We start from the raw sequence: 19026 nt of genomic DNA, 5'->3' as shown, positions 1-19026 counted from the left end.
AGCCCTTTCATGCTCGTTCTCTAAATCTCTCTCACTCACACACACACACACATCCACGGCTGAGGTGAGGTAAGGTGAGGAAGTTTCCTTGCCAGTGTAAGGATGAAGCACAGGCCAACAAATGTAAACACTATCAGAGTTACTGCGGCTGAGCGTGTGTGTGTGTGTTTGTGTGTGTGTGTTTTATGTTCCTGTCTTTTATCCCAAAGGACACAGTGAGTCGTAAATCTTTTCCTCCTGTCTCGTACTTCTCCCTAGTTACAGACTCTGAGAGACAGACGTAAACAAACGAGACAACAGACGGTAAAACCAGCTGGACAGAATTTTAAAGCTGCAAGTTTGTAAGTTTTCAAAAACACAAAACTGAGAAAGTGTCATCTTCTTCAGGAGGAGCTGTGTGATGTGGTATGAATGCCATAATCTGAGCAGGTAGCATGCATGTTGTGAGGGCAGTGAATGAGCTGTTTTTAGTGTTTGACCTTTTTCCACTGTGTAGATGTACATAATATTAGATGAATAGCCATTCTTAAATATATCCTAGCAATAATGTTTTAAATAAAACTTCATGGATTACATCTGCAACTGATGCTGGCAGTGGTATCTTAGCGTGAATGTGGCGGTTGTGTTAATTGGACCATCAGAAAGCATACATTATTCTGCCAGATGAGTCATTTTATACTGTCTGTCTGGCAGGGAAGTAACCAGCAGTGTGGTTTTTATGCATGTGTGTATACGTGTGTGTGTGTGTGTGGGGGATATGTGCATATTTGTTTGAGGATTCACATGGATTACCCTCTATGGTGCCCCATTTCGTTTTCCTTCCCAGGATCTTCTTCCCGTTCACCTGGTACTCCTGGTCACTGCCCACAACAGCAAACGGGATCATCTCCTGTTGAGAGCACACATGCAAGTCAATTAAAACCTTTAAGTGAACACCTTGCATGCTATCATCAAGTGACGAAGCCAAAAGGACCAATACACAACGCCGTGTCAAAAGACATTTGAAATCGACTGAACCCGGTAAAATGAACGTACCCTGATTTTGTCATTGATTATCCTGTCCTCTGCATCCTCGTCAAACTCTTTCTGAGGATAAACATCGATCCCGTTGGCTCGCAGCTCTTCCCTTATCTGTAGAGCCAAGAACAATGACACACACAAACGTTACATCAGAACGGCTAAATATACATTATAAGAAATGTGTTATTGGTCAATCAAGGTAATGTATTAAGTTGAGTGAGTTAGGTAATGCCAGTTTGTGCCTCTCTTTAACTCAAGTTTGGAGAGACTTTTCCTCATACTTTTTAAATTACAAACATTATTACACAAAGACAAAAGTTTCCATGATGAGGGCAGTAAGGACACAGAAATAAGGAAGTTACATTTTCTCCATCATGGATCACATATCCCCCTCTGTTTTGTTTTTTTTACCAGTTGATCAAAGGAAACTGGATTGGATCGTCTAGATGTAGACCCAGACTTTAAGTGATAACAATCTGGCTCACCAGTAGTTTGGACGAAGACGTCACACTACATACTTTGTCCAGAGGGGGCGCCAAAGTCCACACAGACTGACAGTTGCACAGTTGATGACAGACAAATTAAATATTTAATGATCCTGTTTTATAGATTCTATTGTGTTGGATTACTGTTGAACAACCCAACAGGGACCCGATGTTTGGCTGAATCCAGTTCACACTTGGCGTACTCGAGGACTTAAATAAACACTTGGTTAAGGCATATAAGCTGGTGTTAACACCACTGTGGTTCCTAATAGCCTAGACACAGTAAAGTTCATCTGGACTCTAAGCGCTCTTAAGAAAAATAAAACTATCCAGGTCAAGCTGTGTACAATTAATTGCCCATTCTTTCCCTGGAATGTCTTTATAATGACTGAAACTCACACAGGTGCAGAAAAATAGACGAACAAGCTTCTAGGAAAAATGTCCGTTTAATGAATGACTGCTCACTCCCACAATTACTACTCTGACAGTTTCCACTTGGTCCTTGATCCTTGGAGGCTTTCTGATCCTTACATTATAGGATGCAAAAAAGAGTGAAATTGTTCAAAAAGCCACATCAACTGTTGGTTAGAAGAACACTCTCACAGCTGGACACACAGAGGCTGTACGTTCAAAAAGGAAGAAAACCTTCTTATTCTGTTTGCATGACAAGTTGCTGCAGGGAAAATGAAAACATTTGGCACGAGAGGCTTTTAGTCAATAATCTTCAGGGTCATACAGAGCATGTGCAGCCAACCAAAACAATTCAGCTACAAGCCCTGCGGCTTCAACCCTCTGCCAGGGTCTGGCCCAGTCCCTGCTTTGTTCTTATTGGACTGTGTTACAGGCGTCAGGGGGACAACAGTAGCCAAGACACCCAGCATGCTCCCCTGAAATGAATAAAGCTGTTAGGGAAATCCTGGAAGGAAGGATGGAGAGATAAAGGAAATGAGGCAGGTGGCTGCAGTTGGCCTCCTGTGGATTTAGAATAAATACATAGAGACAATTCAAGACTCAAGCCAGGTGTAGCAGAAGTCTTTTTGAATTAGGATTTGCTATAAAGCAGACTAGGGTAACAATCACAACACACAAAAATACCCCCGAGGTGAAAACAAGAGGCTAGCCTACCGCTGAGATCAAATCTGCTTTTTCAAAGAAATAGTACTTGTTTACTTTGAATACATCAGTTGACTATGGATATGAAGTTCTAGTTATAACTGTGTGAGCGTCTTCAATTTTAAGTTGTATAGTTAAGGCCATATTGATTATCTGGTGGTTCTCCTGAGATCTCCACTCATTTACCTCGTTATCTTGAGATAACAAAGTCCTATTTTTATCTGGGGCAACAAACGTTAACGTTATGGTGAGACTATTGAGGAAAAGAAACAGAATTCACTAGTTATCAAGGTAAAGAAAGTGTATGGATGCATATCTGCTTAAGGTCTCCATATAGAGGAAAAGCCAGGGGGAGGGTCTAAATATTCATTCAGTGAGATATGAATGTGGTTACACCCGATAGTTCTTAAGATAACTAGCTGAGCTTACTTCCGCTTGTTTGAGTCACTCAGAGGCTCAAACTTTTTTCATACTTGTTTTTTTTTTTTTTTACATGGACCTCTCCCTGTCCACTGTTTTCCCTTAAATAAATTGGCCGCACACAAACTTAAAATTGTAGAGATTTGACCATCAAAAACAAATAGAAATCCATTTTCATTCACTGCTCAATATGATGCTGCTTTCGAGCTCTTTTAAAGTCCTTGTAGGATCAACCAGTTTTTCACTGGTAATGAAGGGCCTGCATGTTCTGCTGGCAACTGGGTAGAGAAAACAAGACTTAAGATTTTTGGAGCAAAGCTCTGTAAATAAACTCTTCAAATAAATAGATCTTAAACGTTTCCGTCTGGGCCGAGCATGACTTTTGGAGTTCTGCAGCTAAAAAGATGATACAGTATTTCCTGCGTTGCTAGCATGTGGGTTTGTCCAGATGGCTCCTGTTTGTGGGACCTGGCAGCTCGTCATGTGTTACTGACCTGTGGTTGTGGATACACATACATGTGCTTTTTTAGGGGAATCCACCAACTGTTTGACCCACTGTATTTTAAGCTTAAAGACCTCCTGCGGACTCTTTGCAGGTGTGATGGGAGAAACATGTAAGCCTTTATTAATGTTGCATGCAACAAACGCAACACACACTCACCCAAAATGTTCTGACATGTATATTTAGAAGCAACTCTGCCCTCCAAACACCAACAGAATTGATAAATACGCTAACACACTGGTCTCACCGTCTGTTTAAAGAAGTCCCTCTCCTCCAGGGTGAGTGTGTCTGCCTTGGCGATGACAGGGACGATGTTGACCACCTTACTGAGACGCCTCATGAACTCCACATCCAGAGGCCTAAGACTGTAAGACAAGGAAAAGATAGCGACTTAAATAAAATGGAAGAGGATAGGTAAATGTTGTTTCAAAAATGTTTGTGACGCTGAAGCAGCCAGAAAATTGCAAAGAAAATAAAAAAATGGACACAGATTCTTTCATCTGTTATTAGGCAGATGCTTTTGTCCAATGTGATGTAAACCTGAAAATAAGTTCAACACAAGCAAGGACCACAGATGAGAAGAGTCTAGCTGCTGGCTTAGGGCCATGGAGTGAAGACAGAACCAGGGGAGAGTAGACCTGGATAAAACAGTTCAGGTAAGGAGGAGCCATTTCTTCAGTGTTTACCAAGTGGGTACCAGGGTTTTGAATTTGATGAAAAAGCAATGCAACTGGGAGCCAGTGGAGAGAGATGAACAGGTGACAAAAGCTACAACTACAGTAAATGACAGACTGTGAATTGGATAGAAATGTAATGAAATAGAGTAACCACTAGAGGGCATTCATAGTCTTTGTCAACTTGCAGTCCTATACTTGGTTTTTAATGTCTTACTTTCATTGAAATCATTTTCCTGTTACCCTGTCTTAGGTATGATTTCAGTCAACTGGAGGAGAGCTTTCTCAACAATTTTAAGGGTAAATGAATAAAAGTAGTACATTTAAAGTCAGGCCATTAAGAGTGCAAAGCTGGGTGAATCTCCTCTGCAACAACCGTATGGTGATAAGAATATAGTACTTAATGACAAAATTACTGAGTTGATCTACATAAGGTTTTTTTGGGTGGGCCGGTCTGGACTCGAGGAGCAGATTGCAAGGTTAACACAGCTCTTTGTTTTCCATCTTTAATTCATTTAAGCACTGATAAGCACTGTACTACACCACTTAACACAGCTCTGCACTGCTTTCAGATTTCTCTCTTTTTCTGTCTCAACACTCCCTCCAGTTGCTCCTGCAGACAGACTCTCCTCACGCTGTCTGCTCTGCCCTCCAATTAGCCCCAGCCAAGCCCGGCCAGCCGGGTTCAAAGACCAGGGGGCAGCTGGAGGAGAGGCCCGGCTGCCAATAACTGCCAAACATGTCACCATGACCACAGGCTGTAACACTGGGGAGCATGTGTTAGACAGAAGAGCAAGAGAGAGGGAGGGATAAACAGAGCTGCACAAAAGGTAAAGAGACAGTAAGCAGTGAATTCAACCCTGAAACATGGAGCGCTATTTTTTCATACTCAGGGAATACCTGGCATGTGTTGTATGCATGCAAAACCAAGCAAATGAAAGAGGCTAAAGGTTGATGATCTCTATTGCTGTTCATTTATATTGAATATGAAATATGTAACAGTAATATATAAACAGTCTGTGAGCAGATGCAGGAACAGACAAACAGAACTGTGACCTGTGTCATATGCATGACCGAGCAAACACGCACACTTTCATGTGTACACATGTATCTTTGCACATGAACATATGCTGTACAGCCGATAAATATGCATGTATGCATGCTTACACAGATGTCCATTGAAGGTTTAAACAGATTTAGAACAATAAGCTCTGTGGTCAAATTAGAGATATAGAGAACAGTAAAACCATAGTTTATATAGTGTTCTCTCACTTCCTTATTTTTCTATTATACATCAGAAACCAGCACTCTGCTGATGAGAGTCAAAGTGCAGCAGTCTTCCTCTCAGAAAGACATGTTAAATGAGGTAACAACAAGTACACCCTGGGGGGAAACTAGTGTGGCTGACTCCACCATTATCAGAAATAGCCGCCTGTTCTGCTTCACTGAGCATTGTCGTCTATCTGAAACCACAGAAGAAACTTAAAAGGAAATTACAAACAGGCAAATCACATTCAAGCCTTGATAAATACAAACAGCTGTTAGAATTAATCCAGACAGAAGACAATAGGAAAACAAATACTGTTCCAATGATAAAGGTCTTTATAAGAGAGCTACAAGGGAAGTTCTGTCAAAGTGTTCCAGTCAGTCGTTCTCGGATTGTTGTCATCTGGTAAAACGGTCTTTTGTCAATGTTTCTGGGTGTAATTGGTAACAGGCCTTAAAGCAACTATGAGAAGGTTTTATCTGGTTGTGAGACAGACTGAAATGAATGCTGATGTCTCTTTTATATTCTATGAAAGCAAAAGAGACCATCAGCCACAAGATTGATTATTTCTATATAGTCACTATTACTGCCTGAAACTGCTGCCAGGGGTAGGTGTAAGAAGAAGCCAATTAAAAAACAAAATCCATAGCAAAGATGAGTGATATATTTGACTGATTAAACGGTGCAGGATGAGATAAAAAAAAAAAATTAAATAAAATAAAAATCACCACATACACATGAGCAGGAAAAAAAAAAAAAAAAAAAAAATCAGCAAAGCGATAAGAGGTACCACTTTGTCCACAGGGGGCGCTATAATCGATACAAATCGAAAGTCCAGGACAGGAGCTTAAATGTAAATCTTCAATAGGCATTACTGTATGAAACTAAAAAAGCAAGTAAAAAAACAAAACAACAAAAGGAAAGAGGATATTACTGCAATTGTGTACTGTATCTTTTACTCTTGAAAACGTGTTTCAAACTAAATTTATCTCTACATCAGGTTAAAAAAAAGTATCTCCAACAGATGTCCCCTTTGTTCTCCTTCCTGCAACTCCACTGTTGGCTGCAAGGAAGAAGACACTTCCTGCGCAGATGTTTGAATCTCTGTTTTCAGAATGAGTGTTTATTTTAAACTGTGCTTGTCTTGGATGTTACTGTGGGTGTGGGTGAGTGGTGACACTCTGAATAAAGCCCCGTGGGGACAACAACGGCAATAAAGCGTATAAGCGCTTAAAGAGGGAAGAGGGAAAAGAACCATTCGTGTAATGCCTGAGCAGCTGTAACCCAGATGATACACAAACACATTCAGCACATCCACACAAGAGTATTTAAACAAGTGCTGGCAGGCTCACTGTCCACTGAAGTCCACTGCACTCACTGTTTTACACAAAGAGACACACACATTCTCTGAAGCAGCAGCTGTGGCGACAAGAGCCGATGATGAGGGGGTCTGTCAAACAGCGGGACACACAGACACACACACATGTCATCTCCCACTTACAAAGAGAGCCTTTAAGAGGACAACTGTTGAGTTAGTGGTGTAGCAGAAATATGATGCAGCAGTGGATGGAGCCATTATGTAGTCATACCACAGACTACTGGTGAATCCGTTTGTTTATGCTTGGTGCCCACAAATGTTTTGGGTGATTTCGTCTGCATGTGCATAATACAATACTCCTATATCCACATTCCACCGTCAATAACACACATTTTCAGTTTGTGCGTTGTGCCTTTATGTGTCTGTACTTCAAGTCGAGGTGCACTTGAGGACACACCACTTGACACTTGCGACGCAGCCGCAGAATGCGCTCTGGATTACCTCGGCATTAGAGAAATGTGTCGACCCAAAGGCCATGGGAGGGAAGCAAACAGAAGCCACCTAAGTTGTTTAAAGACAGACCCTTGCCCAGCCAAGACATGACTGGATTTATTTCTGCAAAGCCTTTCTTTGAGGATTTTCCTTGCCAAATGACAGCGTCTATATCCTCCAGATGTGGAACAGATTGCATATGCTCCCTTAACCCTCGTATTAGAGCTTTGCATATATCATCATCAATGACTCACTTTTAGCATCAGATAGGAGGAGGGCCTAATACTGATACTTTTAGACTTAAGTGCAGCTTTTGACCAGCGATCAGAATCATTCAAACACCTTTTAAAAGTCTTACGGACTGTTTTATGTGCTGTCGTCTTTTTATTGCCATCTTTGTAACTTTTTACCTTTGACTCATGTTTTAATCTTTTTGTCATGTTTATTGCTTCATCAATTTTATTCACATCAATTATTTCATTTAACTCTTGAATTTTTTTTTTTTAAATTGTGTTCATCGTTTCTGTTATTTTTAATCAGCTTTTCCATGTTATTATTATGATTATTATTTTGCAACAACCCCTCTTAGCTCCTCATACTCCAGATAAGGCATCAGCAACTGTTTCCCCCTCTCTTAACCTCCCTCTGATTAGGAGAACCGTAGAGTCCAATTCAGTTGTGAAATCGGACTCTCCAAATGATACCTCAGCTTCTCTGAGCTGAGAATGACTTCCACATGTGGTGAGTAGACAGGGAGACGAAAAAGAGAAGCAGAAGAAAGACGTGGTTAAAGAGCTGAGGATTGACAAAGGGTCAGGGGTGACGGGGATTCCCAGAAGGCCTGATTGCAGTGTGAAGCTGTGGGAGAAACTGGTGAATTAAGGAACAAAAAAAAAAAAAGGGGGCACGTAGTCTCAAGGGTTAGTGTGTGGATGTAATGTGTGAACTGACCAGTGGCCCGTGGCGGGGATGAAGTAAATGCAGCAGTGAACCCGCGAGTCTGGGATCCTCTTCTTTCTGTTGATGTTGATTTCCTCCTGCAGGTACGTCTCATACTGGTCGTTGATGAACTTCATGATGGGCTGCCAGCTGACAGAGGAAACAGAATTGAAGTGTGAGAAGCTGAAGCCTTATGAGCACACAGTCACATGTTAAACCTACTGTAATTCAACACCATGCTTCTATGACCATAAATAGGTATCTTCGGAGACATTATCGCATTCAGTTTTCCTCCCAATTCCATAAAAGACGTTTCCAAGCGGGACCCAATTGTTGATAAACTTTATAAATCACTTTCTTTCTAAACATATTCTTGACATGAAAACTACATTCCAGTTAAGCAACTCCCACTCGACCAAATACATTTTTTTTACATTTCTTCAGAACTCAGACGCTTGATAAATGTGTACACTGGAATTAAATCCATGTTTTTAATGTATTTAAAGCCTCAAAGAAAGAAGCACATGTTGCCCATTTCAAACGTTTACTTAGAAAAAATGAAATGCATTATATTTTTTTTCTTGAACATTAAACTTATCACTCAGGCTTTTTAATCACTGAACATGAGCTCACCAGTTTTCGTTGTTAATCTGATCCCCGAAGCCCGGAGTGTCAATCACTGTCAGCTTCATCCTCACTCCTTTCTCCTCAATATCTGGGCAAAGAAAAGTACTTCTATTAGTATTTCTTCTGTACACACACATAAAACAAGTACAGAAAACAAATAAGCAGCATGATTAAGCAGCAGGACTTACATGTTAAAAAATAACCATATTTATATTTCAGATTTAAATATGTTCAATGTCCCACCGTGACTGATGGACTTGATTTCAATGGTCTTGGGGATCCTCTCCTCCGGGTTGGGCTGCGCTGATTTACGGCTCACCTTGGATTTGAACAAGGTGTTCATCAGGGTGGACTTTCCCAAACCACTTTGCCCTGATCAAGAAAAAAACATTAAAACACAAACATGTTAGAGAGACAGAGAAGCAGGGAACACATTTCAACCCTGAATGGAAACAAGAACACACTCAGTGAAGACAAAAACCTTGTTCCACCGAAGCAAAAAAAAAAAAAGAAAGAAAGAAAAAAAAAAGTCTGGTAAGTTTTATTTCTCCAAACACTGAACAAAGCTGAATGTGCTCATGACATCATCGTCAATGTATGTGTTGTGCAGAGAATGTGTGTGTAGTTTCGTGTGTGTTAACAGAACATGACGACAGCTGCAGGGTCAGACAGACATGCTGCAGAGGCCAAGAGGACAGATGTATTGTATAGACCACACACACAGCACACACACACACACACACACACACACACACACACACACACACACACACACACACACACACACACACACACACACACACACACACACACACACACACACACACACACACACACACACACACACACACACACACACACACACACACACACACACACACACACACACACACACACACACCATTTTCCCTAAACACACTAAACCCACTCCATGTAACTAAGTAAGAGCCATCAATACACTTATCATAGCAATAATCCCTTGAGTATTGTGCACGGCACATTATAGAAACAACTTCACAGTGCTGGAGAAAATAAGTAAAAAGAACATGTTGTCATAATTTTTTTAGTTTGGGAAATCAAAATTGTGCATCAAAACCATGAATAAGAGTGTAAAATATGATGAGTTTAGTTTGTATTTAATGTATTACTTTATCTAGATTTCTTTTTATGCTATCTGCACCAGTCAGGACCGCCATCAAATGCTGTTGACAATTAGGTCTATCCATGCAACCATCAGTTTCTCTGAGCTCGTTCTGGTTCACCTCCATATCTCTCTCCTCTCTCCTCACAGCCCCTCTGGGCGCCCACTGTGGCGTGTGGAGGGCTGCCAAGCTACCAGGCACCTCTGTGACACCCAGGGCAGTCTTTTGCACCTTTAGCTTCTCTCTCATACTCTCACACACAGTTAGTTGTCCTTTCACACACACACACTCTGCATGCAGTCCACTGAGGTGCATGCAGTTAGCTGCACTTTCACCGTCTCTCTCTCAAACACTGAGACACCCTTGATGCTGCCCTCTCTGCTTGGTGGAAATCTAAAGGCCACCTGGCTGAGGGCAGGGATTAGGCAAACACATCTCATACAGGAGGGCACAGTGGACATGGCCAAGAGGACAGCTGCTCTAACCTTTAGTGTCCTCACATGCTGCCCAAGTGGCCGCGCTGCAAGCCATCAGATTTTTTTTTTAAACAATAGGACAAGATGCTCTGGTTTTGTAATATCTAATTTCTATCCCATATTATGCTGCCATTCTCCTTACAACAGCTGTAGGGAGTTTTTTTTAGGTGGTTGGGTCGATGATGCTCTATGGTCAACAGTAACAAACAGGACCATGAGCAAAAAGGTTGATCATTTCTATGTAGTTATTCTCTAAATGCCTGTAGCCACTGCAATAGGTTAGGTTTCAGACGAGCGAGTGAAAGAAATAGCCCCCTTTTTTTATTTTCACAACATACTGTATATTCACACTGGCTGACACATGACTGTTAAAAGACAGCAGGATGAGATTCTGATGCTAGAAAACACTACCTACGCATGTGCAGGACAAAATACACGGAGAAAAGTTATATTACAAGCAGAATTGAGTCATGCTTCTTCTTCTGTCTTCCAAGACACCATCCAAAAGAACTTGATAATACCGCATATCCAAAGTTTCCTTTTACGCAATCAGAAATCACTTTAAGCAGGTTCAAACTCATCATTATTCTTTTTCTACTCTAAGCTGTTATTGTCTTTGTACTCCAGTGTGCAAAGTTTGAGATTATTATTTCACAACTAGGAGTTATATCATCTTACAACACGTTTTATTTCTCCTGGAGGTGTCGAGGACTACAAGTGGATACATGTCAGCCTGGAAGCAGAAATGTGTGTTGAGATGTGTTTTCTCCACAAATAAAAACTCCTAGTGTCATACTATAATGTTCTCCATGAAAACTTTCACTTCTACCCCAATTCAGTGAATCAGCATGCATATGTTGATAACAGTGCAAGTCATTCGTGCTGTCCTTGCATGCCCTTTAGGTGTGCATAATACTCCATGCTGCAGGACCAAAACAATCCAAACATAAAACATTCCAAGTAAATGAGATCTCAGTGTGTGATTAAAATATACCTTGGCATTCATGTCTCACACAAGTTTGCGTCTGTTTTTCTCCGCCTACCTGCCTGCATAAACACACGTGCACTCAGGGATCAGTGTGTGTGTGCATGAAAGTGTTCAAAGACTTAACAATCAAACCTAATTGTCATTGTGTGGCAGCCTCCTTTTATCCACTCAAGCGTGTGTGTGTGTATGTGTGTGTGGTTGTGTGCGTGCATGTGTTTGTTTGTTACATCATTGGCAAACAAAGCTCGTTACAGGAAGGCACCAAGCTGGCTGACTCTTAACAGAAAACATACAAGCAGACTGCATCCGAGCACAGTGGAGGAGCAGTTTCAACCGAAGTGAAATGAAATGTGTTTTAAATGTTAGAGAATCTGAAAACAAAACATGCTGTGTATTTCACAGTCAGCGGTTTTATAAGTAACTGTAAAAAAAAAAAAAAAACCTTGAAAAAAGAATCAAATTTGTTAGTTGATGTGTTCCTATTTTGTTGCATCGCTGCTTACACTGAACATGTTTCGAAGGGTTAACATCTGATCTTCTTTGCTGAATTCAGCACTGAGTCACTGATGCAAACATTTGGAAGCAATTACAGCCTGAAGCCGTCTGAGCACATGACTGTTTTTTTTTTATTTTTTATCTCACATGAAACCACATTCAAGCTAAAAGTCGTGCTCAAGGTCAGGCTGGATGGGAACAGCTAGGCCAATCTTTACATCATATCAACCTTGACCAACCTTTTCTCATAAAACGATCTTATTACACACATTTAATAAGCAGTGAACACACAAGGTTCAACCTTTTTACAGTTTGATGTGCCTCCACTATACGCACTCTCAGGCAACTTAAGCATAATGAGGTCATGCTCACATGCACAAAATGTTACCAGTGAAGGATGAATTGCCATTGCAAATTAGCTGCCTATGAATGCAATTTGTGCAGGACAAGTCTACGGTTAACCACACAAAATAACACTGAATGCAGTAAAATCCAAGGGGGTTGGACACTTTTTAAAGGGACTCAATATTCTGAAGTTTTGAAACAACATGAAAGTCAGAATGTTGCTTTAACGTCTTAGTCGCTAGAGAGTAATTAAACCATTGGACTGCTTTTATTGGGCTAAATAGTTGACTGTAAAGTATTGAAGCTATAGAGAAAGCTTCAGTCAGAAACACTAGATTCTACATGCTGATTTCTGATTACTATTTTGCACACGCTCCCCCCCCTCACATGCTCACTCATATTTTCCTCTCGTCATCAGCTGTTGACCTGCTCATGACCAGGTCGCATCTTTCCACTGCTACACTCCCTCATCATTAGCCTCTCACATTGCTGCTGTCCTTTTTTAAATATGGATTTCTCTTCCCTCATGACATTCATGCCATCACTGCATGCGACCCAACACCTCATCACCATCGACACCCAGTCTGCACGGTTCCAATCGTTTCGTCATCTAATCAGCTTCAATTTCAACATCCCCAAACACCTCTACCACCAGCGTGTGGACTCCATGGGGGACTAGCTTTTGCAGTCTCTCCTGATTGAACTACTTCTATATCAGACTCACCCACAACCATGATGTTGAGCTCAAAGCCCTGCTTCATGGCCTTCCTCCTCATCTGTTCCAGGATGGCGTCGATGCCCACGTAGCTGAAGTCATTGCTGTGGCTCTTTTCCCCTTTAGCCTGTGGGATGGGGTGGTGGGGCTTGGCGGACTCAGACATGTTGGTGTGGCTCAGATTAACCTCAGACCCTGTAGAACAAAAGACAAAGAAATATGATTATGTTATCCTACATTGTCTTTGTGATGATTGGAAGTACATTTGGTTGTAAAAGTGTATGCACTCCAGAAGCAACTGCAGTGAACAAAACTGCACTTGGAAATCACAGAAACTGCTGATTTTAGCTACACTAATTCAGAGTGAATAAAGAAGATACTGATCTGAGCAGTTCATTTCCTGTGTGAAACAGGATACACCAGAGTTAAAATTCACATGCATGAGCATCCGCCTTGATAAGCGACAACACAAAAAAGGTGATAATCTGTCATTTACACTCCCTGCCTAAAACCCATCAGAGACGTATGTGCACACATGTGCAGATGTGCATGAACACATGAAATAACAAGACAACGTTTCTACAACTGTTAGATAAAGAATTCTAGTTTTCCCAGTGGTCTTCACTCCAGAGCATACGAGAAACTGTGAACCTAACCAATAAATCTTAAAGGAGCAGACACACATCTGCTCCTCAAAGTTGCATAAAATCTAGACAAGCAACCATCTCATGTTTGCAGCAAAGCCTACAAGAGAAACTCTGACTCTTCTGAAATAAATGAGCCAAAGTGAAGCAGTGCAGCTGTGGATTAGAGTTGATTTTCCTAATAATAAAAGAATTAGGAAGAGAGACTGAATGAATAGATCTTGACATAGGGAACCGCTCTCAGCTACAAATCAGGGCTTACCTCACTTCGAGGAGGATCAGTTACTAGAAGAAGAAGCAGGAGGCTGTGTGCCAAGACACCGCTGTGTAACAGGCAAACTGAAAACACAACTCTGCCAAAGTATGTGCCTGCAGCAGCAGAGACTCACACCCCTCTTCATGAAGGAGGAGGAGACAACATTTCCTGTGCTGTGACACTAACTGAACACTAACTTGTGGTGATGTATGAGTGAGGTTTGCAGACACAGACAACAAAAACCACAGACACATACACCTGAGGCTTTAAGGGAGTCAGTCGTAGCCTTAATCCTTAACCCCTTTCTTTAATTTGTATGTAAACACAGTCAGCATTGATGCAGTAGTTCAGGTTCTGTTTTGGGTGCATCATTTCTAAAAAAAAAAACAGCATTTTTAAGCTTTCTGCATAAGAAAATGAAAGCCTTCATGCTTTTACTTTGCCTGTGTGATTTTCTCAAGACTGCACCTGCTAGTTACAAGAGTATAAATGAAGCACAAATCACAGGTCTACATTTTCTGATATCTAATCTGCATGCTCAGACTTCTGCCGGTCTGGGCCCTTTGATAAAGCGGAAGGTGGAAGATGGAGGTTCTGTAGACAGTGAGAGCTTGTAAAAGACTTGTGATCTTCCTTAGAGCATAAATTACCCACTTTTTACTGCACCTAAGCAGAGTAGACTTTCCACTTCCACAAAAAAACACATCTTTGACTGTGTGTGACTTTATCCTGGGAAACGAGTTGCTAATAACCACTGTGTGCAACCCTTGTAGCATCGTGGGAGCTCTTAATTTAAGGGCACGAGGACTTGTGTGAGGACTTTGCGAGTCTGGTGTCAAACTGGTGAACTGTGCTGTGATACTGCATGTAGCTTTGATAAAACACTTACTGAAAACCCTGGGAAAAAAACATCTCCCGCTGTTTCTTAAGTCAGGAAATGATCAGGATTCAAGGCTTTGTTTTTGCACAATAATTTCCACAACCGAAGATCCAGTTTCCCTTTAGGCAAGAGATCATTTTATCAGCTAAAAAGCAACCCTGACATTCAGGAGCACAGATCAGTCCAAGCTGTAATATGAACCTTCTGTTGATACCTCATAATGTTAAGCATGAGCAGACTAAGAGCTGCATCCTTGTCCTCAGGAAACCAGACACAGAAATGCAGTGGTCTTGGACGTGATAGAATAACCCTGATGTATTTGGAACAATCTATCTTCAGGCTTTTGATGTGTTTGCAAATGTTTGCATAGTGTCACAAATCAACTTCTGGCTAACCCCGTTGAGCTCAGTTGCATCAGGAGACTCCTGAGTGACAGAATACAGATCGGCTCTAATGACATACTCCAGGTCTGCAGCCAAACGGCGTCCTGGGCTCTGTGACTGTGCCAGCCACAGGCCATCTGCTTGCTTACTAGGCTGCTATCTAAGAATAGAAAAACAGTCACACTGTGGTAATGCAAACAAAAGGTAGAACTGTTAGAACCCTCCCCCTTTTTATTGATTACACACTGCAGGAACTATGAACCATTTTTAGTTCCTAGAACCACGTTTAGAGGAACCTTTTTAGCTCCCTCCTCAGAGATACTCTCCCAGCACCAAACAAAGTCCCCAATGGTTGTAGTTCTCAGGGAACTCCCTAGTGGATGGTTCCTCTTCAAACAGTCCCCAGATCTGTTTGGTCCCAAAAACACCTAAACAGGCATAGTAACAAGAAGTGGCAATTGTGAGACAAACGCAACAGAAAAGGGCAGAACAAATCAGCAGTGCAGGAACAGTCGAAATGTTCATAAGTCTGACAACCACCCTGTGATTCAAATTGTGCACTTTCATTTGCCAGGAAGAAGGATGAGCTTGCCATAAGCGATCTTTTTCCGAATATGTATTTATGCACCGGAGTGACAGTTTGGACGTTTCCACAACAACCTCTGAAGTGCGTCTTCATGAGTCACATCTGCTCTCCAGCATTATCATGTCCCACAACCAAAAGCGTCAACAACCTTTAGCCCTTGAGAGCTACGTTTCTGGATGAGTAACCTCATTACAAATGAACACAGACTTACAGTGTGACTCAGATCACGACTCAGTGGCCTCAGACGTTGAATCCAAATTATTCATCATGAACCAGACGGATCTAACTGTTGCATCAAAATAGAGCAGAATCTCTGACACGTGGAATATGATTTCTCCAGAGAGGGTTTTTAATTTCTAGTCGAAGCAAAAAAAGCTGAACTATTCCAGGAGGGTGCACAGTTCCTTCATTTGAAAAGTCCTGCACTGGGTTGCACCAGCGTAAGTTAAAACTTCGACTAGTTTGAGTTTACACTCTACCTTGAATTAAGGTGTTGCAGCAGCTGAGACAGTTCGAACATAGCACACAGTGTTAATATTTTAGAGGGTTATTTTGTCGTCTGAAACAAACATAGGCTGAAGCTAGAAAAATGTTTTTAAGTTTCGTTGAAAATTGTAGATATTTAGCCTAATCAAGCTTGGTTAATTTGGCTGTAAGAAAGTGAGCAGTGAGTACAAAGACAAATGTATCTTTAGACTAAGGTGATGTGAACCTTATAGTTTAAGTTTGAAGCCAATACCTACATGCCTTCCCTTGGTCATATAGGTATCTTAATGGAGGCTGACCACTGTCTGCAGTGAGTAGACTACAGGTGGGCTCTGGAGGTTGGTTCTTGCACACCTTCTTCTGCAGGTGAGGGGATGGGTTGTGCAGCTGTATGAGGGATTGGTGGAAGGCCTTCTGCTGTTTGGGAAAGGGCTGCTTCTGCTGGTGGTTGGAGATTCGTCTGCTGTTCAACGCTCAACCCCACATGATATTCCAATTACTGAGGGGAGGGGGGGTCCTCTCCAACTATATCAAGCATCAGGGATGAGTGGGCTATGGCCCCGTGTCTGGCTTACACCTCCCATTGCCGAATCTCGTGGAAAGTCCTCTAACACAACAGTTTGTAGTCGATAACTCGACTAGGCTACATTTGACATATCGCCCTTAGACACTAACGTTACAGGCTACTGTTGGAAGGAAGAGTAGACAACTTTCTAATAAGTTATTACTATATCAAAGTTGTTCATTGTGTGTTTGTAATATTCTTACAAGTTATTTATTTATAATGATATGTTGTCACTGTTGTTATATTACACTAGCTAATCATGATGATTTTTCCTAATTTACTCACCTTTTCATTTCTCTTAAGAGTTTCTCCACAGTACCATAGCGACAGTAACGGAAGTCAACGGACGTTTGTCGGTTCGTTATTGTAGCAAGCGCTGCATTAAAAAAAAAACAGTTTTCACTGATTGGCTGCAGGAAGTGAAAACGTCATATCTGACAATGAAACAATGTTTTTTGCAAGTTTGGTGGTGTAGCCTATATTCTGCAAAAGAACTCAGAAAATGAAGGCTATAGGATTTTATTACAGTACTTTAGACAAACTAAGTTGATTGAGAAGATAAAATATGTTTTTTTTATTTTGTATTATTTACAGAAAGTATCGGCCTACATTTCAGACATTTTGATCCACATGTATAGCTGGTGCAACAGGGCTGGAATGTGAGCTGCATTAAAAAAAAAACGTTTCCACTGATTGGCTGCAGGAAGTGAAAACGTCATCAACAATGTTTTGGGTATTTTTGGTTAAGGTGTGGGCTACCTTATTTCTCTGTGGTGAAACCAAACAATGACACAACTTAAATTATGAAGTATCTATTTTTATTTTTTCTGCCTCGAGACATTCAAAATAGGCACTTTAGGATTATCAGATCTGAGAGCTTTGTTTAATGAATGGAGATGAGTTCAGGCTTTTTTGTGCATGAATGGACAGATCCCATCAAAGAGACAATTCTAGTCCTTCATCTTCAAACAAGAGCACTTTGTGCACTTCAGTGGGGAATGTTGTAAAGTATGTCAGTGGCATTTTATACCTGAATATGACACAGTGCTATCTGTTCATAGTTTGCATTGCAACAAAAAATTGTCTAGAAAAATACAACGTATTGGGGTCTGATCTGATTATCATACCTGTATATCAAAACTCTCCTTAAAATCAATGATGAACATACTGCTGTAGTTTTTTTTAGTCCACATTTCGATAGTGTATGGTTTCCTGTTTGTTATCCGAGGTTGTCACAGCAGACAAAACCACAACATTTACATCTGCACTGAAGACATTCTTAGCTTAGCTTAAATCTACTCATCACGAGGGCATCATTCAGCTTAAGTATTTTTTTTATTATGATGGGTTTTTTTTTGTTCTGAAGGAACCCTGTTAAATCTGAGAGACTACTCTGTGTGATGTCTATTTACGGAGCAATATGTACGATTTCTTCTGAATTAAATCATACAATGATCTTACCATCAGACATTAAGGAAACATTTAAGAAACGTGTGTTGAAGTGCACGGTTACAGTCATCCTCCTAAGTTTCAATTCCTGTGCGTAATGGTGTGTATTTGTTTTGGTCAGAGAAGGTAGTGCGGTTTTAAGGCGCCCCCACATGGCTGTTTTGGAAGACCCTATAAACCCACAGGTTTTTGCAGCGATTGGAAGTGGGCAGGTGAAGATGATTCTACTGAAGCTATAAAGCCTCTGAAGTTTTTAATAAGCTCCACGTGCAGAAACGTGGTAAAACTAGGATAAATATTGGAGATGCTTTTGAGAAATGGAGAGAGGTTAGAACGCAGAAAGGTTTCATCACCGATGCAGAGCTGGCTAAACACTGAAGCTTCAGTGTCCGCCCGAGGGCAACCTGCGTGCACATCGACTCCAGGGAGAAGACAGCTCTCTGGCAATTTTACTGTAACAGAGATACCCTTTCCACTCAAGAGCCCCGCTTATCTCTTATCACACTCCCATCTCAAGGCTTTGTTAAAATCCTATCAGGCACATCACATCTGACTCTACATTTAATATTGTTGAAGTGAAACCAGCCAGTAACAGTCTTGTTTTCCTAAAAATGTTCCACAAAACCATTCAGTTTTCTTCAATCTGAAAGCGCCACATCCACACTTCTAGCCCTGCTTTAAATTCTATAACAAAGAATGTTTTTGGTTGATATTGATAATATCAGTGTGGTAAATATTCTGCAGAAAGGGAAAGGAAAC

At 41.1% G+C, this 19026-nt stretch overlaps 1 protein-coding gene across 6 annotated transcripts in view; it reads right to left on the bottom strand.

Annotated features, from left to right (window-relative positions):
• Positions 1-19026, bottom strand: part of septin9b (septin 9b) — a 75444-nt gene that overhangs the window by 5085 nt on the left and 51333 nt on the right. For 5 of the 6 annotated variants that reach the window (XM_065958184.1, XM_020647314.3, XM_020647315.3 and 2 more), the window contains 7 exons: positions 13028-13213; positions 9101-9229; positions 8864-8945; positions 8243-8380; positions 3788-3905; positions 1036-1131; positions 793-889 (listed from right to left, as the gene is read on the bottom strand). In XM_065958184.1, the coding sequence (XP_065814256.1) occupies positions 793-889; positions 1036-1131; positions 3788-3905; positions 8243-8380; positions 8864-8945; positions 9101-9229; positions 13028-13213 (846 nt within the window). Of the gene's footprint in view, positions 1-792; positions 890-1035; positions 1132-3787; positions 3906-8242; positions 8381-8863; positions 8946-9100; positions 9230-13027; positions 13214-13924; positions 14060-19026 lie in introns of those variants that run through there. The other variant, XM_020647317.3, reaches the window with a different exon arrangement.

The sequence above is a fragment of the Labrus bergylta genome, chromosome 1, assembly GCF_963930695.1.
Source record: "Labrus bergylta chromosome 1, fLabBer1.1, whole genome shotgun sequence".
In the NCBI taxonomy this organism is placed as follows: Eukaryota; Metazoa; Chordata; class Actinopteri; order Labriformes; family Labridae; genus Labrus; species Labrus bergylta.
The sequence above is the reverse complement of the archived record's forward strand: the minus strand, read 5'-3'. Positions and strand labels throughout refer to the sequence as shown.